The 24,411-nt window shown below is 35.2% G+C and overlaps 3 protein-coding genes across 10 annotated transcripts in view; 1 reads left to right on the top strand and 2 right to left on the bottom strand.

The window, feature by feature from the left end:
• Positions 1–11,603, top strand: part of LOC118268110 (calcium-binding mitochondrial carrier protein Aralar1) — a 30,654-nt gene extending 19,051 nt beyond the window's left edge. For 4 of the 6 annotated variants that reach the window (XM_035582385.2, XM_035582389.2, XM_035582384.2 and 1 more), the window contains exons 6-14: positions 66–119; positions 786–876; positions 2,651–2,726; positions 5,257–5,465; positions 5,902–5,982; positions 6,265–6,477; positions 6,896–7,018; positions 7,416–7,609; positions 7,963–11,603. In XM_035582385.2, coding sequence (XP_035438278.2) covers positions 66–119; positions 786–876; positions 2,651–2,726; positions 5,257–5,465; positions 5,902–5,982; positions 6,265–6,477; positions 6,896–7,018; positions 7,416–7,609; positions 7,963–8,137 — 1,216 coding nt within the window. In that variant the 3' untranslated portion in view covers positions 8,138–11,603. The remainder of the gene's footprint in view (positions 1–65; positions 120–785; positions 877–2,650; positions 2,727–5,256; positions 5,466–5,901; positions 5,983–6,264; positions 6,478–6,895; positions 7,019–7,415; positions 7,610–7,962) is intronic. The other 2 variants (XM_035582388.2, XM_035582387.2) reach the window with 1 other exon arrangement.
• A 749-nt stretch (positions 11,604–12,352) lies between these two features.
• LOC118268297 (ubiquitin thioesterase OTU1) lies at positions 12,353–18,135 on the bottom strand. The gene is made up of 4 exons (XM_035582734.2): positions 17,591–18,135; positions 16,211–16,383; positions 14,496–14,654; positions 12,353–14,091 (listed from the first exon to the last, which is right to left on the bottom strand). The coding sequence occupies exons 1-4, from the start codon at positions 17,976–17,978 to the stop codon at positions 13,882–13,884; spliced, it is 930 nt and encodes a 309-aa protein (XP_035438627.1). The 5' UTR covers positions 17,979–18,135; the 3' UTR covers positions 12,353–13,881.
• Positions 18,136–18,579: 444 nt separating this feature from the next.
• LOC118268162 (tolloid-like protein 1) overlaps positions 18,580–24,411 on the bottom strand; it is a 117,668-nt gene continuing 111,836 nt past the window's right edge. For 2 of the 3 annotated variants that reach the window (XM_035582491.2, XM_035582490.2), the window contains exons 11-20: positions 24,296–24,408; positions 23,943–24,091; positions 23,306–23,511; positions 22,718–22,890; positions 22,176–22,319; positions 21,544–21,770; positions 21,111–21,225; positions 20,845–21,025; positions 20,317–20,567; positions 18,580–20,137 (exon numbers count right to left, since the gene is read on the bottom strand). In XM_035582491.2, the coding sequence (XP_035438384.2) occupies positions 19,898–20,137; positions 20,317–20,567; positions 20,845–21,025; positions 21,111–21,225; positions 21,544–21,770; positions 22,176–22,319; positions 22,718–22,890; positions 23,306–23,511; positions 23,943–24,091; positions 24,296–24,408 (1,799 nt within the window). In that variant the 3' untranslated portion in view covers positions 18,580–19,897. The remainder of the gene's footprint in view (positions 20,138–20,316; positions 20,568–20,844; positions 21,026–21,110; positions 21,226–21,543; positions 21,771–22,175; positions 22,320–22,717; positions 22,891–23,305; positions 23,512–23,942; positions 24,092–24,295; positions 24,409–24,411) is intronic. The other variant, XM_035582492.2, reaches the window with a different exon arrangement.

A 24,411-nucleotide genomic window follows, 5' to 3' on the forward strand; every position in this document is an offset into this window, starting at 1 on the left:
AATTTTCTTCGAAAAATAAAATCCACTATATTCTAATTGTAGTCTTATTACATTGTTGGCGTCAGCGAACGGGGATCAGACAGCACATGGGTAACGAGTTCGACTCCCGTCTCTAGAGGGTTGGTCTTTATTTTTGAGAGGAATGCGAGTGATCTGAAATAATTTTTTTGACATACACACACATACCTATAAAAAATAGGTTTTAATTCTGTAACGACAATTGACACACACAAAATGGTCCAAATAAGAGACTGAAAAGTTTTCACTCCTGTTGCACATAATTCCTTCGATTTTTACAATAATCTGAATGTAAAATGCTTAATAACTTGTAACATTAGACAATACTCTTTCTGGCGTTTTCTCAACTACTAAATCTTAAACAAATTCAGTACTCTTAGTATGAGTTTGCTTTTTGCGTTTCATTGGCGTTCAACGTTAAGCAAATTCGTACTAAGGGTACTCAATGGAGTATTAAAAGGTACAGTACTCAACGGATCTTGGCAGGTCTGAACTACGTGCAGAAGGCTGCGCAATAAGTCGTTTAGAACCAAATGGCTTCTAGGCTAGAGATTGACTATGTCTAAATACAATTGACCATTTACACTTATTGCGCAGCCTTCTGCACGTAGTTCAGATGCCAAATCCGTTAAATGTAGGTACTATCTTATAGGATCTCTACAACCCACCAAGGGTGATACGACTTCTTTGGTTAGATCTGTGAACATAAATCAAAACAAATTTAACAACATTTGAAATATCTATTAACTTATTTTTCTTTCTTTCAGTCGAATCGTATACAATGATCTCAACTCCATCACACCCGAACAATACTTCAAGCAAGTCACACGGCGCGTAGCAGAAATCAAGGCTGTCTCCGTGAGTATCCCCCTCTCTTTCACACCCATACTAACATAATATCGCCGTCCCTTTTAACCACAAAACTTCCAGGAGCAGCCTTCGTAATCAAATGTATGTTTAGTGTAATTTAGACTTAATGTACATAGCATAAGAGTTGTGTTTTGTTTTGGAAACATCACTAACTGACAGGTATATTGTTCTCTTTCTTTCAATGCTTAATAAAGGAGGAGGTAACTATGTTAGAGCCTTGTCGATTTGTTTACTGTTTGGAACGAATCCTGGTAAGTAAGGTTGGGGGAGTTTATGATGTTTCTATCTTTTTATTTCTTTTTTAAAGTGGATTTTTGGTAAGATTTTCTCTAAACACGTTAACCTCCAGCTTAGCGCTTGGCGCTTAGCGGAGGATTTGCCTTCAACAGTTTTCTTTCGGCACTGATTTATGTTAATAAGCTAGCTTCATGTACCCGTTATGAGTATCCAAATCACTACTGTATGTGCTAGAACCTGAATCTGTTACTCATCATAAATTACCAAAAATTCACTGTCTTTTTTCAAAACACTCAATTCTATAGTTTTACTATTTATATCTATAATCCTACCTATAAAACATGAAACCACTTTTAAAAAGAAAAACGAAATTATGTCAGAGTTGCCTCTTGCGGGTATTTAAAGATAGGTATTTAATTTTAAAGTTAATAGAGGGTTGGACGCCATCTAAATAAGTACCGTACACATAGAGAGCTGTAAATAATCTGTCACGAATATATATTCCTGTTTTGCGCAGAAATCTCGTAACTGCGCAAAACTTATCATGTTTGCGCAATTGTAATAGTTAGCTTGTCCATATATTACTTAAGATGGCATCCACTATTCTGTCTTAATATTAAATACCTACAAATAATTAGGACTAAAAACCTATTTTTTATACTTATTACTTATTTAATTATTTAACTTACTCCATACATCACTAACCGCCGTACTCAGATTCATTTAATGGTTACTTAACCCAGTCCTTAGCAATTGTTTTCGATACAAAAACGTTACTAAGGAACAGTTTAAGTAATCAATAAATGTCTCTGAGTGCGGCAGTAACAGCATGAACAACCTCAAATAAAATAATAATAATAACATTATCACGGCCATAATCCCATACATACATGTATGCTAAATGTATGCCAGGCCAATTCACAATAGCAATCGACATTATGCTAAGTATAACAGCACTCTGACACATGCATTACCATGAACAATACTGAGATAAAGAAATAAATAAATAATAGAGTATCAATCAAACTTATTTCCCTACTTAAGTAAAAAAAAAAACCGTATAGAATGAAGTGTGGGAGATCCATGCTTCGGCACGAATGGCCCGGCTCGAGAGTAATACCTCACAAAAAAACCGACGTAAAGGAGACCCAATTATCCCCCTTCCCAATCCCCAATTCCTCAATAACCCTTAAATTCCTAACCCCCAAAATGGAAGATTCCTAACTCCCAGCAACGCGCTTGTAACGCCTCTGGTGTTTCAAGTGTCCATGGGCGGCGGCGATTGCTTATCATAAGGTGATCCGTGAGCTCATTTACAGGCTTATACCTTAAAAAAATAAACATTTGTTTTTATTTAATTTCTCTGAAATTATATGCATTTTTGTAATACTATGTTTATAACCTTTGGCTTGTCTCAGTATTGTACAAAAACAAAGCATCGACTACTCTTATTTTTCTTGTAATATAGATCAATAGCTACATACGTATATAGAGCTCGGTAAATACGTCTGTATGTTTGTTACAGAGTCCCGAAGAACGAGGCGTGTTGATACAGATATTGGAGAGCACTTACAGATTCACACTCGGTTCTGTTGCTGGTGGTATGTATTCGAATTTGTTACTTATATGCTAGATTATAAGGTTTAAAATGTTCTACATACTGTACGTGAAAATCTGCTTACTGGTAATACTGTAAATGGCTTTTCCAGTAAATAATCATGATAAATTGCAATAAAAATAATAATTGTCCTGACCAAAATATTGATAAAACACATTTAAAGTGCTGAGTTCTGCGGACATTTATTTAATATCATTAAGCACTATTGAATTTTGCTTAAACGATTAAAAATAGCTCAAAGAATTTCAACACACATATAGATTTTTTTAATAATAATTTTAACGTGTGTTCTTTTGTAGCTTATTTGCAAAATAGATTCATTTAATTTCATTTCAATATTTGAAGTTAATGAATTTTTATTTATTTATTTATTAGCCTCGATTGCCATTTTTTTTCACTATACAGTTATATAGAGACTACGTTTTTATATTTGTTTGGCGTGTCCTGTGACACAAAGGCCCCCTCCAGCTTTTTCCACTCTTCCCTGATGCAAGCCATTCTTTGCCATAACGGACCTGCAACCTTTCTTATATCGTCTGACCATCGTATTCTTTGTCGTCCTTTCTTTCTTTTTGTTTGAAATCTCGGTGTCCATTCTGTTATGTATTTTGTCCATTTGTTTCTGTTTTCTCTCATAAAGTGGCCGGTCCATCTCCATTTGAGTTTTTTGTTTTATTTACGACATCTTCTATTTTTGTTATGTTTCTAATGTCTACCGCTCTCTTTCTATCTCTTTTTGTGAGGCCCAGGATACTCCTCTCCATTGCTCTCTGGCAAGTTATTAACTTTTGTTGTTGTTGCCGCGTGTTAGCCCAGGTCTGACAGCCGTATGTTAGTACTGGTAATATGCAAGTTTGATACAGTTTTCTTTTTATTGCTGTGCTATATTGTTTACTTTTCATTACTTCTTTAAGAGACCAATATCTTTTCCATGAGTTGGTAATTCGTCTTTCTATTTCAAGGTCCATTTGATTGCCGAATGCGATTAGGTGTCCAAGATATACATAGGAGTCAACGGATTCTATTTCTTCGCCTTCTACTGTAATTTGCCTATGTGATCGGGTTGTCATTATTTTCGTCTTTGCCTTGTTCATGGTGAGGCCTACTTTCTTGCTTTCTTGGGATAGGTCTTGAAGCATGGTTTGGAGTGTTTCTGGGTTATCTGTTAATAGAATAATATCATCCGCAAACCTTAGGTGATTCAGAAAAGTACCATTTATGTTGATTCCTTTATTATCCCATGTCATCTTTCTGAACAAAAGTGTCATCTTTCTGTGAAAAGTTTTGGCGAGAGTGGGTCTCCCTGTCTTACACCTCTTTGTATTGCAAAACTTTCTCCTTCTGATTCCAGTTTTATTCTGGCTGTACAATTCGAATAAACATTTTTTATTATCCTAATGTATTTCTTTTCAACTCCTTGATTCTTCAATGCTTCCCATATATTCTCATGTTCCAGTGAGTCAAATGCTTTGTTATAATCCACAAAAGCCATATACAGTGGGTTATTGTACTCTTGGCATTTTTCGATTAATTGTTTTATCACATGTATATGGTCTATTGTGGAATACCCAGTTCTAAATCCGCCTTGTTCTCTTGGTTGTTGCTCATCTAGTTTCTTGGCTATGCGACTTAGTATTATTTTAGAGAATGTTTTATATATGTTAGACATAAGACTCACTGGTCGGTAGTTATTTATATCAAATCTATCTCCTTTCTTGTGTATGAGTATTATGGTGCTAGTTGTCCACTGCGTAGGTACAGTTTCCTTAGTTAGGATGAGGTTGAAAAGGTTCGTTAGTCTTTTTATTGTTTCTGGCAATGTTGATTTTATCATTTCATTTGTAATTTGGTCAGGTCCGGGAGCTTTTTCGTTCTTTTGTGTCCGTATAGCAAATTGTACTTCACTCTCTAAAATTTGAGGAATTTCTTCAGTGCTATCGTCTAGGTCTATGTTCTTATTTTGTGTTTCGTTTTTTGTAGAATATAGTTTACGATAGAAGTCTGTTGCGGTTTTTAGAATGGGCTGTCTTCTTGTTTCGCTTTTGTTATTATTGAGTTTGATTTTTTGGATCCATGTTTTCTGTTCTCTCAGTTCTTTTAGTGCTTTATTTATACCGCCTGTTTTGACTATGTAGTTTTCAATAGTTTTGAATCTTCTACTGGCCCTGTCCTGTTTTATACCACGACTTATTTCTTTACTTAATTGCGTTATTTTTCGTAATGTTTCTTTGTTCTTCTTAATTTTGAGTAGATCTTGTCTTTTTTGTATTAGTTCTTTTGTTTTAGGGTTGAGTATACTTTTCTTTTCCTTTAGTGTTGCTCTTTGTTTTGTACCATACATACTGATAATTTCTGAGGTGTAGAGTTCTTGTACTTTGTTTAATCGGTTGGATGTCAAGTCTTCTTGTATGCACGGTGGTAACTCTGCGTATCGCGTTTTAAAGTGGTTTCTTTGCTTTTTTTGATGTTTGGTTAATGAAACCAAATATTAACACCAAAATCTTGTTCCCCAGCCGTCGGTGCGTCAGCGGTATATCCCATCGACTTAGTAAAGACTCGTATGCAGAACCAACGTACGGGCTCCTTCATCGGTGAGGTGGCGTATAGGAACTCCTGGGACTGCTTCAAGAAGGTCATCCGGCATGAAGGCATCTTCGGCTTATACAGAGGATTGGTACCACAACTTATCGGAGTGGCCCCCGAGAAAGCTATTAAATTGACGGTAAATATTATTGTGTAATCTTATCAACAGTAGTATTTCTATGCAAAGTGACTCTTTTCTATTTATTATTAGTTAAAAGACTTAGGTGTCTGTATATTGAAGTTATTAAGTGCAACTGTCTACAAAAGGGTATCAAGGTCAATACCTACATATGTTTGTGCGCAAAATGTTATTGAGCGTTTAAAAAAAATCGAAACAAAGATTAATTCAGAATAAAATAGTTGGAGCATTAATCACCACGGTTGCTCAATGCGGATTGGGAATTTCAAACTTATAAATAGAAATCATAAACCTAGGTTACCCACAATATTTTCCTTCACCTTTACCCTATTAAAAAGTGTGTTATCAAGTGTTTTGAGTGACGTAATCAAACCCACAATTAATATAGTGTTATGTTTAATGTTGTATCTTAAATATTTTGTTAATTTTTCCTCAGGTGAACGACTTCGTTCGTGACAAATTCACAGACAAAAAGGGTAATATTTCCTTATACGCAGAGATCCTCGCCGGTGGTTGTGTGAGTATACTTTTACCAAAGATTATTATAGCTTTTTTATAAATCAGTTCTTTCTTACTTCCCAGAATAATAACGATTAGAGTATATAACTCGAATCGTTATTATTTAGGTCTTAATGTTGAATATAAACCTTAAACTTACGGATTTTTTTTTTTATTTTATTCTCACGGTCTTACTTTTAAAGCAGTGGACGTAATGCTTAATTAAATCTTATCGGATCATATTCTATAAGTGTTTGTACGTAAATGGAGTTTGTATATCAATTCAATTTCATTCCCACAGGCCGGTGGTTCACAAGTAGTGTTCACAAATCCTCTAGAAATCGTGAAGATTCGTTTACAAGTAGCTGGTGAGATCGCGGGTGGGTCCAAAGTAAGGGCCTGGTCTGTTGTCAAGGACCTCGGCCTGTTTGGCCTCTACAAGGGGGCGAAGGCCTGTCTGCTCAGAGATGTGCCTTTCAGCGCTATATACTTCCCTGCTTACGCTCATGTTAAGGTTAGTATTGACAAAATAATTTAAATATTATTTACAAAACCGAAGCTGCAGACTACCTAGCGGGATTACCTGGGCTCCAGCTCAAAGAGCAGGAGTCGGAAAGGGGTAGTAAGAAATTCAGTAAGAGTCTAACAGTCCTCTCGCCCCTTAAATTGTATTGATATGGGCGTTTGTTACCTGATGTAAATTAATTAATAAATAAATAAAAACAAATAATTAAAAAAAATATATTATCAGATATTCAATTAATTATCATAAATTGGTGCTAATTATAATCATAAAAGGACCGTAAAAATTGTATCCAATGATATCTGCAATACAGGCATTGATCTTTAATTTTTGGTAACAGTACAAAAAACTGAGTTTATGTTTTTAATCAATAGATATTATAGGTATAATAAGTTCATTTAATTTTCAGGCTAAATTCGCGGACGAGAACGGCTACAACCACCCTCTGACGCTGCTAGCAGCCGGTGCTATCGCGGGTATCCCCGCCGCCTCACTCGTCACACCTGCCGACGTCATCAAGACTCGTTTGCAGGTAAGTACACGCTATTTATCTTTTCTTTATACGTAGAAGCAGTGTATCTTTATAAATTTTATTTAGTTACCGTTTTAAGTGTGAATAAGCCAGCCATGCTTCAGTGCGAATGGGCAGGTTCGACTGGATTGATACCACGGCCTCACAGAAAACTGTCGTGAAACAACGCTTGTGTTGTATTCCACATCCTAAATCCTCAAATCTAATTCCCAAAAGGCAAATCAAATTCAACGCATTTACAATTCCCCTGGAGAAGCGGGTGTTCATGGGCGTCATCGGTTACTTACCATCAGATGATACGTCTACTCATCTGGCCGCCCTGTCCCATAAAACTGTGATCTACTTTATTATATTATTAAGATTATCTTTAAACTATAAAGCATATTTTGTCCTCCAGGTGGTAGCTCGATCGGGACAAACAACGTACAACGGTGTAATAGACGCGGCGCGCAAGATATACGCGGAGGAAGGCGCGCGCGCATTCTGGAAGGGAGCCGTCGCCCGAGTGTTCCGCTCCTCGCCGCAGTTCGGTGTCACACTCGTCACTTATGAAATACTACAGCGCTTGTTCTTCGTCGATTTTGGAGGATCGTGAGTACTACTTCTTATATTGTTTTGTTACTATATTAAGATCAAATATTTGTTGAGTTAAAGATGTAAGTTTCCTTCAACGTTATTCATGCTCAGAAGTATGTAGATTAAAAAATCTAGATAAATTCTAGTATGAAAACTCAAAACGGGATATTTACCATGTTTTTTCATTTCTATGAGTTTCCGGTAAATATCCCGTTTTGAGTTCTAATGCTAGTGTTAATGACCATGTCAGTTTAAAAACTTATATAGATAAATTCGTAGACCATGAAATCAAAAAAAGAAATTTAGCTTCTAACACGTTCAAAATTGATCCTTATTTGAATACTCTTAACGCATAATTTCCTTTACAGACGCCCAGCCGGTTCAGAGTTACACGTGGCGACACCTATCGAGGAATCAGTGAAGAAACCACATCACATCGGCGGCTACCAGGTGGCGCTGCCAGTACTAACGGGGCTCGAGACCAAGTTTGGTATCTCCTTGCCTCGCTGGTCGGCACCTAAACCTGCGCCGGCGCCGCAGTAGTATCATAGTAAGGATCGACGCACGTAGATAAAGATATTTAATATTCTGAAAATTGACACACTGGCGTTGTTTTGGATAAATACTATCAGTAGTTGATTATAATTATGTTTAAAATATGGCTGGATTCAATAATCTGTTTGTCCGTAGATCAAATTACAAGAGGTAGAATTTTGACACATTTTGTATGGAACTTCATGTCCATTGTCTATCTTTAGGAGCAAAATCTACTGAAAGATGGGTTATTAAAACTGGCTAATTGTTGTCTCGCTTCTTTCACAGTGATTCTCATTGTGAAAGCGAGATAGAAACAAAACTATAATAATTTTAATTGTTATTGGTTTTTAACCAACTTCATCTACGTACACTAGCTATACATAACCAGTATATCTTGGTCTCGCTTTGTATGACCTTTCAGTACATTCAACGGTCAATTTATACTGGTTTTTTATAGCTTGATGTGAAGTTATGTTAGCTACTGATATGTTTATCCAAAAACGCATCGTGTATAAAATAAAATGTATGTAGCATACTATATGGAGTAAGACATTACAAAGTGAGATTAAGGATTATTAAAAAAAGGTAACATTATACATTTTATATCACACGTTACTCAAGAGATTTCTTACAATCTAAAGTATTTATCGACATCGCTTTGTTTACAATACAATAATAATAGTACAATATTGTATTGACATGCCTCTGCCTACCCCTTCTGCGGCTAAAAGGCGTGGTATTATTACATAAACAGTATGTATCACCAAGCAGCCAAATGCTGGCAAAAACATCAATATTTTTGTTGCATTAAATTAGTTATTCTAAGCAAAAGTGTGATAGCTATAAGTTTTTTAACACATAGTGTATAATCTCTTCAGTACAATGCCTGAAATATCTTGTAAACCGCCCTGAAACACGTCACGATTTTTATAATATACCTAGTTTTGTATGAATAATCTGCTTACTTGAAAAACTCACAATGAGACTTTTATGCCCACATAAATTATGAAACCACTGCTTTTATTAGTTCTAAGTAGTATGAAAATCCATATAAATATGATTAAGTATATTTTTAATTAGTATAATTTTCAATAACCATGAGATATAATTGGTGAGATTTTTGTAATAATTTTAGAGTCAATGAGTATGAAAATTGGCGAAATGTGGACTCTAAGTACACCTCTGCCTGTCCTTTTGCGGAATAAAAGCTTTGGTGCTATGTTAAATTTTAAAGTATACAATACTAAAGTATTCTGGAGCTGCGGACTACCTAACGGGATACCGGGGCTCCGGCTCGAAAATCAGGAGAGGGAAGGGGTTGGTTTTTGTCACTAAGAGTCTGATACTCCTCTTGCCTCGCCTAAGGAAGAGCGCAAGAAGTCATTGGGTGACTTTCCCCCCTCAATAAATATTATGAAACGATTTGTACTTCTCTAAAAAAGGATTCATATTTGCCAAAATGTTCCTAATCGACTAGGTAGTCAGTAAACCTACTTAATTATATTATTTGTATATGTATTTTGAGATTATTAACATAATTTTGTATGTTGAAAACTAAAGCTCTCTTCGAATAAAACTAACTATAAAAAGTGTGTCCTAAAACTTCGCTAAATTGTTCATATGGATTTTCATACTACATTACTGGAAGTAAAAACGTTTTGATGTAAATCACGACCTTACTACCTGGTAATAATGTCGGTTTTTCTATATCAAAGTTTTGACTGTCTCTGTAGGCCATTTTAATATAAAAAATAACAGCGTAGTCTATGCACCTACTAGCATTTTAATGACTTTTAAAAAAGTCGAAATTTTTAGATTTGTTTTTTTTTTGCATTCGATATGTTACAAGTAGCAATTTTGTAACATTTTAAGCTTTATTAATATTTATTAATCGCTTTTAAGATTATTTTTGTAACTTAGTATTGTTTTTTCCAAATATTTCTGCATTTTTTTTATGATACACTGCCATTATAAAAACCACATTTAGTTGCTTTAAGATTTTTAAATCTACTTATATTTTTTATAAAAACTCTTTCTCGGATTATATTGCATTTAGATTATAAATCAAATATTTTTGAACAGATCTTAATTATAATAATCACACAATTTTGTATTTATTTTACTAAAATTATTGATAATTGTAACATATCAGAATGCCTTTAGTTTTAAGTAAAATCGAAATCAAAGCGAACTTATTATTGTTATATTTTATTTGTTAAACAAAAATATCAGACGGTTTGAGTGTTATATGAAACAAATTGTGTCTTGAATTCGCGTATATACCAACTTTTTGTTAAAATATTTTAGTCTTATATATGAGACTTCTAACTAATCCATATCTCTTAGAGCTTTCGAATATCCATTTGCCTTTTTCTTAAAAAGATTAAATAACTATTTATATTATCCCAAATATATAAAAACAACCACTCCAATTATTATATTTTTTTCAAATATGACAAACTAGATAGAATGTCCCAAGAAATTTGCAAAAATAATGTTCAAATTATTAACCGAAGAACGAATTAAAGAGTGTATAATATTATACAGACATTTAGAACTATTTAATAGGCTCCAATCGCATGAGAGGGCGCTTTAAAATTCGGCATTGGTGTGCGTGCGTTGCAAATTAATCTTTAACACTTCAACTTCAACGCCCAGCGTTGAAAATACAACACTGCTCGATAAAAGCATCGCGTTTTAAAAACGCTTAACGTGTAAACGTATACTAGCAGATGCATTTGTTCCATTTGAACGCTTTTTTAACGCGCGTCAAAAATATCTCGTGCGAATGGGGCCTTTTAATGAACGTTTTATTTTGAAAACGCCATGTTTTGACAAACCTTGGACGAAATGAGATTTGCGTGAACAAGGCGAGAAGTTAATATAAATATATGATATTTCTAAATGATAACTGTAGCTTGGGCACGTCTTCTATATCTTCACCTATTTAGCAATAAATAAAATATAATAAAGAGCTGTGTATACGCTTAGTTTGTACGCCGTTTAGTTCCTAAAACTGTATCGAAATGTTCAATTTTAAAATGAAGAATAATATTAAACCTTTTAAATTTTGAGCTGGAAGTCTTGAGAATTAGGAAAGAAATCAGTCGCTACATATTTTAAGACAGAAATTTAAATTGATATTCAACTTTATACCATTGGTATACGGTTGGAAATCTATTAACAAATTCATTGTCAAGATTTCTAGCACAATCTATATAGAGCTACGGAGTTAAAATTGTGTATTTACTTTACTATTTTTAAATCTATCTTATTTTATTTTAAAATTGAACAAAGTAAAGGCGGCCCAATTTCAAATGCACAATTTTGTTATCGAGCGTAAAAATAAGTTAATGTTGTATGACAACATTGTATAAAGTGAATCATAGTGTAACGACAGATAGAAAGCTGATGTGACTATATTTATTGATATTGTACATTTGTGTTAATAATAAATCGAATAAAACCCTTACTTGTGCATTTTATTTTTATTTTAAAGCTGTGCTACACACAATAGGACTATTAATGAAATAGCTACCTACCTAGCGGGTTTACCGGGGCTGTAGCTCGAAAAGCAGGAGAAGGAAAGGGGTGGTTTTTGGTCAGTAAGAGTCTGACACTCCCTTTTGCCTCGACTATGGTGGGAGAAGTCATTGGATGATTTTCCGGGCCCCCCCTGCTAAAAAAACAAGACTCAAGGACCTCTCGTTTTCAAGCTACTATCTATTAAAGACATCGGGCCACGTCAAACGAACTAAAAGCTTACATAATTTTGGCCTCCAGGCCAACCTTACATAGGTTCCTTTAAGAACTTCAGTGTTAGTACATTTAATTTAATAAATGGGGCTTGTATGCTTGTCAAGTCACTTCCCCACCTATCCCTCAGCCAGAAAATTTGACTGCACGGTTGGAGCGTTGTGGCTTTGACTGGGTGATTCGTTGCCGCACAACGTATAGCGATTTCGATTTCCGCACGGCAAAACTCTTTGGAAGTTGACCACATCTTGTTTCGGGTGTCATTTATATGTGAACTTGTATGTTTGTAGAAAATCCCAGTATGGGGCAATGTTTTTTTGAAATACAAAGAAATTATATCTTCATAAGACCCTAAGTTTGACCTGGGACGTCTATATTTTGACATGTTAGGGATATTGAACTTTTTAAGGATACTAGGACAACACAAGACCAATCTCTTATACGGTAAGGATAAATAAAACATAATTCCATTTATCAAATTTTTATTTATGCCATTTTGAGCCTTATTTTATAATTTACAAATCATGTCTTTCACATTGGCGACTGAACAACGTGAAACATTCATAAAATAAATAGCATTCGCTTTCAACGTTTTTAAGCCGCCAACGTTCCGTATTACAAAATAACGATCTCTTGCCAATATTATAGAAGGTTGAACATTAGGACAAAAGGAATAAGGGCTAAAATTCGTTGAATTGTCTTTTCAAACAGACTTTTGACATGTGATTTTGTAGGTACTGATAATGCGAAACGAATTCGAGCATTTTAGAAACGAGGCAACGCAGTGTTGCAGGTTGCAGTACACTAGTTACACCATGTTACACACACACACAATATCGAATCCTTACACTAACTGCCGAACAGTTCGTTGCGTAACAAACATATAATTTAAAACATTTCACTCAACATTTTGTATCGAAGCTAATTTTACTAAACAACTGAATGCAGCATTCATGTTTATTGTCTATTTCATTATGCATTGCGAGTTCGTATTACATTCCATTTGTACATGAAATTCTTTTAATACCTATTTCATTTCCCCTGTGCGATACTTTTGTTAAAACAATAATTAAAATAAATAGCTACATTTCCGCAGATTACGAAAAAAGCGAATTCAGTTTTCAACCGAAAATAAGCAATGAGTAAAACCAGTCTAGCGATAGCTAATAATAATAATTGACAAAACATACTGTCGGGCCGCATAATGAAAAATCTACTTTGGTGAAAATAATATTGAGCATCTAACAAATATACAACATAAAAATAAATAATCATTATTACAAAAAGACACCGACTACAGCGTCAGACTCGGTCGAGTCCAGGGTTCGTGTAAAAATAATTTTCTTATTACACCCAAGACTACTCACAAATAAGTCCATACAAAATAGATGTTGCTAGGATATGTGCATCGTCATCTCATAAATAAATCTCGCGTTAACAATTAATAATTGAGATTAAAAACAAACAATATTTATCTCGAATTCAACTATTATTATGTTCTCGAGTAGTATGGTCCTCGGGAATCAGGGAAAATTAAAAATCCTAAACAAATTATTTCTAAGTGATTGTGTCCGTTTGACTATTTATTTATACTATTTTAATAGGAATATTTCATCTAGCATAAGTGCACTTCTTTATAAGTAAAAATAAGGTTATTGCATTGTAAGGAAGATTAACCAGAATAATACTTGAATCTAGTCAAAATAGTAAAAACCGAATGAAACATGGATTCCGGTAGACGCTGGGATAATTGAAAAAGTTGATGAATCAAAAATAAATAACTTAAACCTCTTGTCTGACGGTATGCGCGACACAATACGAAACACATTGCGTCGCGATAGATCTGCGTTCCAATAGAACAGACAAGTAGATAAACTCAGACAGTATCTTGTTAAAAGCTATATTTTTAATTTATATATCTTTGAATATTCAACATTATCCAACAAGCGGACACAATCATAATTAGAGAAACGCCTTACCTAATTAATTGTTTGCTAGACTTCACCAAAATTCGTGTGCGTAGTTTCTTTGGCGTGTTTTTGTGCCTCGACGTAGCCGGTGATAAGTTTGTCACACACGTTGCACCTCAGGGTGAATTTGTTCACGTCCGTGAACTGTCTGGACGACTTGGCTTCGTGTGCCAACTGTTCCGCTTCTCTGTATATCTCCATATCTTCAGTCGGGAATATTGTTTGAATACCGCCCTGGAAAATAAAGGAAACATTATTTTACATGGGGGTTGAGGGTCTTGATTTCGATGATTATGTCCAGTAAAAATAGTAATCTCTTCCGTAATCCGTTAAATGACGAGGGTGGCTTTGATAAATCATCTAATCATAGCGACCACTCGTTTCGATCTTGTTCAACGGTAGATTCTTCTAGTTCAACATTAATTATATGGTATGAGTCAGTAAACGAGCAAACGGATCACCTGATGGTAAGCAATCACCGCCGCCCACGGAGACCAGAAACATCAGAGGTGTTACAAGTGCGTTGTCGACCTTTTTGAGGGTTAGGAATTTAACAGTTGTTGGGGAATCGGGGATTGGGAAGATTGGGGATGGGTAATTAATGTAATTAGACATAATAGGAAATCTGTACCACTCACATCGACTTGTTCCAAATACAAGGGGTCGTAGTGGACACCGTCAAATAGTAGAAAGACTCGTTGTCCATAATTCTTGTCCTCTCCGAATCTGTTTATAATTGCATTTAGTGTGTCTACCACAGCCATCTCCAGCCCATAGAAACGAGATAGGATCGCTACCTGTAAGTAAGAAAAAATATTATTATTTATCGTCACATCTTTTATCCTCGAAGGGGTAGGCAGAAGTGCACATTACGGCACGTAATGCTGCTATATATTGTAAACCCACTTTGCACCATTGCTGTTAAAAGTCCCATGTAATAGGGGGTGGGCCTATTGCCATATGCTGAACACAATTCCAGACTCCGTGTTACCACTGAGAAACTTCCGAAAAAAGCCCAGTAATATTTTGCCCGACCCGGGAATCGAACCCAAGACCCCTTATCCGGCAGTTGCACTTGCGACCACTCGACCAACGAGGCAGTCAAGAGGAATACATAATAACATTTTAAAGCATTCTTTATTAAGTATTAACACACCAGGGAAACTTGCAAGTTATAGTCCAATTGGAATTGAAGATAAAACAATTGCCAAATCTATTAAAGTCAATCTCTGCTACATAATTATGTAACTAGAGGATTTAACTCAGGGCTCCATTATTTTTTATGGTGTAAGTTGGTAAACAAGCAGACGGATCACCTGATGTTAAGCAATCGCCGGCGCCCATGGAAACTCAAAACACCAGAGGCGTTACAAGTGGGTTGCCGGCTTTGTTGGGGGTAAGGAATTTAAGGGTTGTTGGGAAGATTGTGATATTAACTGGCAGGTAGATGTACAATGGATGAATATAGGCTAGTTTTAAAAAAATTGGTACTAACTATATATTAATATATTTTTTTTATGTTAAATGGGCCGACGTTTGGCCGCTGTCTGGCCTGATGGTAAGTGACGATGCGGCCTACGATAGAGCACGTCTGCCCATAAGCAACCTATTCACTCGGGCATTTAAGACACCCAGGTTATACCACCCAGGAAACACAGACTCCGGCAAAGAATTTCACTCCCTAGCAGTTCGCACAAGGAAGCTTGAAGCGAAGCGCTTCGTGGGTGTGGGTGGAATATCCACCATGAAATGGTGACGCCTCGCCGATTGTCTTGTGGTTCGATGATGGAATAATCATCACAATAAACTTAAGAAGTGTAGATTGGTGCAAATAAATATTAAAATACTTATGTTACATAAAGTGCACCAAATACAAAACAGGTAAATTAAAATTGATTCTGATATTCTTACATGAGTCAAAATGATTTAACTAATTAGAACCCGTCTACAAAGAATGAGGCAATAAACAATGATATTGCAATTCACATGTTGTTAATATTCTACAATTGATAGTAAAATAAAATGACGAAATAATTAAACAGATTGGTATCAATGATTTTTTTAAGATAATACCATACATAAATAATTGTGCAGTAACATAAAGAATATGGTTTTGCCTAAACCTTTTTTAATTTAATCATTTTAATTTTTAACACTTGCATCCCACCAAACTGTTTGTAATTTCTCTCTAAATATTACATTTGTAGTATTAAAACATAAATCAATTCATTGATTAAATGAATACCTGCCTGTCTTTTATTCAGAATTTATTGAACTTTTATTTAATGTTAGTCTTCAATCAATCTTATCTCTGAGAAGTTTAAAATTTATATGAATAAATGAAATAGAATACCTCTATAGCACCACCCCATGAGCTCGGCTGTTGGATCCAGACGCAGTAGTCAGCATTAGGTTTACCGAGGACAGCCTCATTGTATGTTTCTAAGTCGCTAGCTACTTCCATTGCAATAATCTCTCGCATTAGCGTGTGTACCGTAGTGTCTACGTTGCCATTTAATACAAAACCTGGAATGAGAAATAAATTAAGTATTAGGTAAATTTAGATACAAGGAGGACTAAAGGGGAAGGCATTTGTCCAACAGGAGACGTGTTCTGGCTGATGATGATGATAATGAAATCTAGATATGTATTTAATTTTGAATTGGAAAACTAAAAGAAAATAAAACATAACATAATGTAACTGCTTTGTGTAAGTTCTAACAGAAAAATTTGCATATTACCTATTTTATGTAAAAAATTGAATGTCTTATTAGTATTCTGATGTATTATGAATATTTTTATTATTAAAACAGTATTAATAAAGTAACAAGGTGTGGTTGTATGACCAGTTTGGTGACATAAAAGTAGCTTTAATTATCTAGACTAATAAATAAAATTGGAGTGTCCGCTGTGTAATATTTAAATAACAGCTTTTTACCACATACATATGAATATACATAGGATGCAGACACCAAAATAATATTTATTACAATATTTGTCTGTCTGTTTGTTTGTTCTCGCTAATCTCTGAAATGGCTGGACCGATTTTGACGGGACTTTTATTGATAGTTTTATTTTATCAGTCACAAAGTATGTAATCCACACAAGCAGTCTTAGCTAATGAATTAGTGATATATAAGGAAGGCTCATAATAGATACTTTGTGGTTTCTGCTTAACCTCATTGGCATGAATATATTATCCTATATGAAGGAAGTTCTGTCTAGCATCTAGTAATTAGTATTCTAATTAGAAATAACTTTAAGTTCTAGTTAGTATTAAAGTGTCACACTAATTAGAAAACAATTAGAAAAGACTGAAGTTTATTGAGGACAGAATTGGTTCATACAATTAATTTTTTATAGTTGTTTGTGCTTGATAGAATATAAAATATTCTATTTTTAAATTAATTATGAAAGAAACATATCCAGCCAGTCTTATATTAAATTGAATGTGGAACTTCTTGGATAAAGAGTGTCTATATAAACACATTTATAGTCCATTGTTCCTACATTATTACATTTTTAATAAAAGAATCTACATCACCTACATCACATAACAACAGCAAATTAAATGCACATGATTAAAATAAAATATTGCAATTTATATGACCTTAATAAATGTCCTTTTTACACAACAATGCTAATGTTAATGTCTCATTCAGAACAATGACTGAAACAAACAAGATAAGTAATGGAAAATTAGTTTATCATTCAGAAATGTTAAAAAACTTACCTATACTAGTAAATAAACAAGAATTATCTGATGGGACCACCTTCTTCATTAATATGCCTGGTCTACATGGAACTAAAGTCTCGTGTGACGCAACACCGTTCTCAACAGGTTTAGACTCCGCAGACAAAGTGACAGACGGAGCTGCAGGTTTCTCTTCTACTATGAGGGTTTCTCCAGTTTTCAAACCAATGTCACTAAGTTTTTGACTGTCATTACTTATATCCAACGGCTTCGGCGGATACCCACACAAAACACTCACTCTCTCGGTGCTAACGTCCGATATACTCGACAAAAACATCTTCAATTCGCCCACGGTGCTATCAGAGGTCAAATCTTTAAGTATTTGTTGACCATTTTTACTTTTAACTTTAAACGCCAACGCAGTCATTTTAATGAAATAAACGTTTTGTAAGTAATATAATACGTGTTCAGTTTAGTTTGTCGTAATTAGGTCAAAAAGACGCTACTAAAGATGAAATAAATAAATTACTAGATTTGACTTTTTCTTTTTGAAATGACAAAACAATTAGTTGACGTTTAGGTGAATGTTGCCATAGTAAAATAATAGTGGACTACAGATTATACAGGTGGTGTAAAAAAATCAATTTCGTATAATTATTTCACATTTCGTATATAATTTATGAGAATGTGAAGAGTAATGAAAGAAAATGAAACAAGTCGTTAAATGAGGTTTCACTAGGGAAAGTGAAAAAAAAAGTGTAAATCTCAAGTTTTAGCTTCAATGCTAAACTTACTTTAACTATATCTCAACGATTTACTTATGGATCACATAAATGATAAATTTGTTCCAATCAGAAATCGAACCCGTGACGTTTTGTGGCAGCTAAATTTAGAAGTACTTGGTTAATAGTTTTTATATGGTTATGTAAATACTACTTCAGTTTGTCCATTAGTTACAGTTCTAGTACATGATTTTTAAAGTTCATGTTTAAGGGTGTTGATGGTGTCAAAATAAATTAAACAAGACATACATTTCATTCCATTTTAATAAAAATAACATTCCTACGTATAAATATTCATAATTAAGTTACAAAATACTATCCTAATTTACTCTATGGCATTTTAACAGTAACTAAGTATCCCATATTGGCACAATGACAACTAATAACATACTATTATGACTTCAATAATTATGTGTTTAAGGTATTATACGTTTACCTGCCTGTAATAAAACTATAGGCGTTAAAAATGAGTAACATGCAGCTTTCATCCTTGTTTTCTTAGTTATTAAGTACAAAATAATGTATAATCAAAATTACCTATTGAGGGATTCGTTATACCCACAGAAGTATTACAAGGAAATACAATAATTATAAAAGAAATATCTGTGGATTATTAAAAAAAATGTTTTGGTGTTACTTCTTAGAAAAAAATGTAGAGATCTTAAAATAATTATACCTAATTGTATTTGGTTTCGTGTACTTTACATTAAAATAAGGGAGTAAAAATGTAATGAGTATTGATTTCTGCTTGCCAAAATAATCGAACACCTACTTTAATATTCAGGAAAATGCTTATTCAATAGTATACAATATACAGTAAATGTATTCACGTTTTGATATGAATTGAACACCTATTATAAAATAACTTTTTACATCTTAAACTAACTCTTAAAATTATATATTGTCTCAAATTCTATCCTCTAAGTATATTAGTTTATATAAATGCATGTAAATGATTCTATGTGCGCTTGTCTAACATTTATTAGCAGTTACAATAACTTCGTCTTGAAAATACATAGTAAAATGCAAAAAATGTTATGTAAAAAACTGTTACTAATGAGGCTACGAACATTTCTTTGGTAATTATATGGCTATTATAATCATTTAATTATGATAATAAATAACATCACTTATATAGATAACGCGGATCATACATAATCTCGTACGAGTATTACAATGGTAACCACTATTTTAAGTAATAGTCCTAAATTAGACTAGGAATATTAATTTATTTACATTTTTATTCAGTCGTAAAAAATAACATTTCAAAATAGTGTCTTTATCGCAACTGTTATAATAGCAACTGACCGCATTGCTCTACAATAAAATTATTAAAAAAAACTAACATTACAAAAAAATTGATTATTTCAAAATTGTACTTAAATTGCATATAAATTATGGCAACTATGAACTCTAACCGTCAAAATTTCGCGGGCAACAAGTTTTCTAACAATGTTGCCAAATTATAAAAATTATTTTTAATCTCAAAAATCTGTAAAACCGATTAGGTACGGCTATTGCGGTGCGGTCTGCGATGTCGCGGGTGTCGGGGTAGCGGCCAGCGTCACGTAGGACGACGTACGAAGCGAGGCATGGAAGCCCGCAAGCCCCTCCTGCCGACCACTAAAGGGGGCATCCTCTCATCTTCCTCTTCATCGTACTCAGCGCCTTCCAAGCTGTCCTCTTCACTCCACACGGGTTTTACCATCTGATATGAAGCTGAGAAGCCTTTGAACACTAGAGAGTCGTCTGTACGGAATCTAATGAGGAGGGCTTCGGAAGTTGATACTATTTCAGGCGGCATCTGTAACAATTTAGAGGAAAATAAAATTAGTAACTTTTCTTTCTTAAACTTGGTCTATAATCCCTACCGAAAATCATTAGGTAAATGCAAATACACAATTGTTTTTTGGATTATAATTTCATTGGCAGAGCTGTTAAGCCACCTATCTTCTTCTAACCATTTAAGGGAAATACCCTCACCTTAGTTCCACAGAAGGTACCATAGTTCCCTCCACTGCCGTCTAATCCTCCGAAGACTTGCACGTAATCGTAGTGGCAGTTGGCCTCTGGTTCCAGCTCGAAGGTCAAGAAGGTGAGCTTCACGAAGTGGTTGCGAGGAGCTTCGATGTTCCAGTCGCAGTTAGCCCGAGACTCATACGCATTGTCGCCATAGCGAGCGTGTGAGTACAAATGCTGGACTGCATCCGTTGCTGCCAGGTAACCACCACAAGCTGTTGGAAAGGAAATATAAAGTTGTTATTGTGAGATTGTGAGAAGAATAGGGAGTGGAATCGCTTCTAAGAATAAATAGGTAAAGATTATGAAGCTCATGAGAAACGTCTTCTAAAATAGTAGATAATTACCATTAGGTACTGAATACCTAACTAAAAAGATCTGATCTTGATCTTCTGATATACGTAAGTCTTTTTAAGTTTTTAAACTCAGTTCAAACTTTCAAAATAATTAGTCCAGAATGTTGGTAAAAATATTTTACTAAATTCTACTTACCAGTAGAATGATTAGCCAGGAACCCACTCCTCTGCACGGAGCCATCAGATTTGAAGACCACGTACATTTGGTTCTGTGATGCTACGATTGGATGTGGCAGCCTGTTCCCGCAGAAAAGACCAAGCGTCTTCTCGTCAGCTGACGCACCATCGTACAACGTCACATAGTCGTAAGCGCATTCCTAGTGAAAGAAGGGTAATTTGGAGATTAGTTATGGAAATTAGGAAAAGGGGTTTCAGGTAAACACATTATTTAAGTATACGTACTGGATGTGGTTCCAACTCAAACTTCTGGAAGACTAGCTTGATCCTGTGGCCTGGTGTCGTGGAGAATTGCCACACGCAGTCTTTCCGAGGCGGATATGTCGCAGGGTAGTTTGGACTGTGGAAGGATATAAAAGATGTCGGTCTCGTTAAAGCTGACTAAGTTACTACATTTAGGACAGAAATCTTGTCTGATGATGTTAACACAAAAATCATAAAAGCCTTTTTTTAGGGGGGGGAGATCATCTAATGACTTCTCTCACCCGGTTGAGGCAAAAGGGAGTGACAGACTCTTACTGACTAAAAACCACCCCGTTCCTTCTCCTGCTTTGAGCTGGAGCCTCGGTAACCTGTTACGTTGTCCGCAGCTCCGCATCAGCTCTATCAATATTTTTATTATTATCACAAAAGCCTAGAAGATCAAAAACAAATTTACCTGAAAATAGTGCCATGTGGCTGCGTGACGTCATGTTTGCATCCTCCTTCCTTGCAATCATGTGCGTTGGCGTGTAGAGTGAAGCCGCTGTAGCAGGCACACTCATACCCGCCCAAGGTGTTGCGACACTCGTGTTGACATCCCCCATTATTCTCCGCACATTCATCCACGTCAATGTAGTAAGCTGCTGCAAATCCTGACCGGTGCACTGAGCCGTCTGATGTGAACTGGGTAATTCAAATTTTATGGTTATTTTATTTAGTAGGTCAAGTGTATTTGTTGCAGTAATAGCTTTCTGTTACTGTCTGTTTTATGGCTTGCCAATATAGCATATTTAAGCTTATTTTTGTGATTGAATTACTGCATTTTCTTTTTGCAATTTTATAATGCAAGGGTGAACTTAATGCCATAGCTATTCTTGCTAGCCAACCTTTAGGTGATGCAGTGAGAATGTTGCCGGTGCAATAAAATGATAAAGAATTGTTTGTTTAAATAGTAGGTACTCATACATTTTGATCAATTCGCACGGAGATGCGTCACGTAAGAGTGTCAAAAACGAAATAATCCTAATATAAAACCCTATTTTTTTCGTAAAACTTATAACATCTAAAATGAAGTAGGTAAGTACCAACCTGAACTCTCAACACTGATCCATCAGACGTCACGGGTGGTGGTAGCGCAGACCCGCAGAAGACTCCGTGTCGCCTCAACACATCAGCTCCCAACTTGGAGTGCACCGTCACGCTGTCATACTCACACTCCTGGAAATACATAAACTTTTCTTGTGACTATGAGTAATACTTTCGATTTAGGACCAAGAGAGACTTATAACATAGAATTTTGAAAAATGAATACGAAATGGATGGTGATAAAAGAAGGATTGATGAAGAGTACGAGAACACTGATAGTTTGAATACAGAACAAGAAGAAAGAGAAAGCGATAACAAAATAAAAGTTAAAACAGTAAAATGTTAGGTCCATTTTATTAAAAAATAAATGAAGTGTGTCACTAGGTCTTACTAGATTTTGGACTAGCTGCTGTAATCTTAGCTTATCTTTATGTCAGTCCAAAAACATAGACAGCTGTTTGGGGACAGAACTTGAAGCATCCAGTCGTATTTTCAATTTAAAACCAAATGGAGTAAAAATCTTCTGTTTATAAGCTAAAAATTACCTGTTGGTACATGTTGTTGCCTTCCAAGTCGAAATGTGTGAAGTTCAGCGTGATCCTGTGCTGTGGTGGGGCTACGATCTCCCAGAGGCAGTTCTTTGAAGGTGGGTACAGGTCAGGGAATGATGGGGAAGTTATCGTCCCGTTTGGTGCGTATAGTGATCCTCCACAAGCATCTGGGTAAAGAATAAGGTGGTTTAGGAACATTGACACACCTAATATAGTGAATTCATTCCAACCCTGACTGTTGTTGTTGTTAGTTTAATACAGAGATGGCGAATGTTTACGTAACAACGTGCCATTTTTTTTTTATATATATTTTTGAAGGAATTCGTCTAGTTTCAAGCCATGCTAGGGGCTCATATTCATGAGCAGCATTCCGCAACTTACGACGCGTCGCGGGGTCTACTGATAGCGTAGCAGTGTGACAATCGCCGCGTCGTCGTGTGAAACTAGTCGAGTTCCTCGTCAAACAGTTACGTGAATAAGACGATGATATAATAATTAATATTCTTGTTATCCTTATTCTTTTAATGATAAAGGCAAATGTACTTACAATTTACAAAGTTTTATAGTTTTAAGTCTACTTACTCTCACACTTCTTCCCATCTGAATGCAGCTCATACCCGATATCACAGGCACATTCATACCCTCCGAGGGTGTTGACACAGGAGTGACTGCACCCATGCTCTATGGAGGCACACTCATCGAACTCTTTCATAAAAGTCGCCGAGAAGCCAGCCTTCTGGACTGTACTGTCCGATTCGAAGATAACCAGTAATTTGTTGGATGTAGACCTTAAATGGAACAATAGGTACTATCGGTTAGTTTTAATTTTAGAGTTAGTTTTACGATAATTGTAGACTGAACTTGAAAATCTATCAATAAGTTTTTGGCTGAGCCTTGCGGACTCAGGACGAGAACAAATCTCTAAGAACCTAAAATAACGATGACAATATAATGAAAATATTATTCTGCTACTTTAGTGTTTCTTTAAGAAATCATCTTGATTATCCGTAAGATATAATTATCGCACCTTCGGTAAGATAAGGGCCGAAGTACTAATGACGTTTTGACGTTTTAATGTTTTTATAGGCACTTTGGATTTTTAACTCATTTTCGGAAATTTTAGCACTTCGGCCTTTGTCTTATCGAAGGTGCGATATATTAAATCAATCCAGAACGAAACTATTTTTATAAAGTAATCGATGTTGCTAAACAAGCGTACCTGATATCAGGAGGTATTTTGTGTCCACAGAACATGCCGATGAGTGGACTGTCCATGGAGTCACCGTCCCTAACTTTAACTTTATCGTATGAGCAAGTGTCGTGGTTCTCTACTTCGAAGGAGTGGAAGCGAAGAGCTACTTGGTAATCCTGGAAGACAAAAGGTAATAAGAGATATTATTGGGAAAAGTTTTAAGCAATGGAAATGTTTAGAATGATGTTTTTGGATTACTGTGCTTTTACTGTGCTTATGATTTAATAGATAAACTCTTTTTATTACGTAGTCTGTAGGTTTTTAGTATTAAGGGCTAAAAATATTTTGGCGCCCAACGTGGTACTTTACAAAGTGCTTACCTGTGGCACAGAAAGTCTCCAAATGCAGAGCTTGTTGGGTTGGTAGTCATCAGGATAGTTCGGTGACTCCAAGTGACCTGTGCTGTCCACCTCTATGTCTCCTCCACATACAGCTG

Source organism: Spodoptera frugiperda, chromosome 29 (assembly GCF_023101765.2).
Source record: "Spodoptera frugiperda isolate SF20-4 chromosome 29, AGI-APGP_CSIRO_Sfru_2.0, whole genome shotgun sequence".
NCBI lineage: Eukaryota > Metazoa > Arthropoda > Insecta > Lepidoptera > Noctuidae > Spodoptera > Spodoptera frugiperda.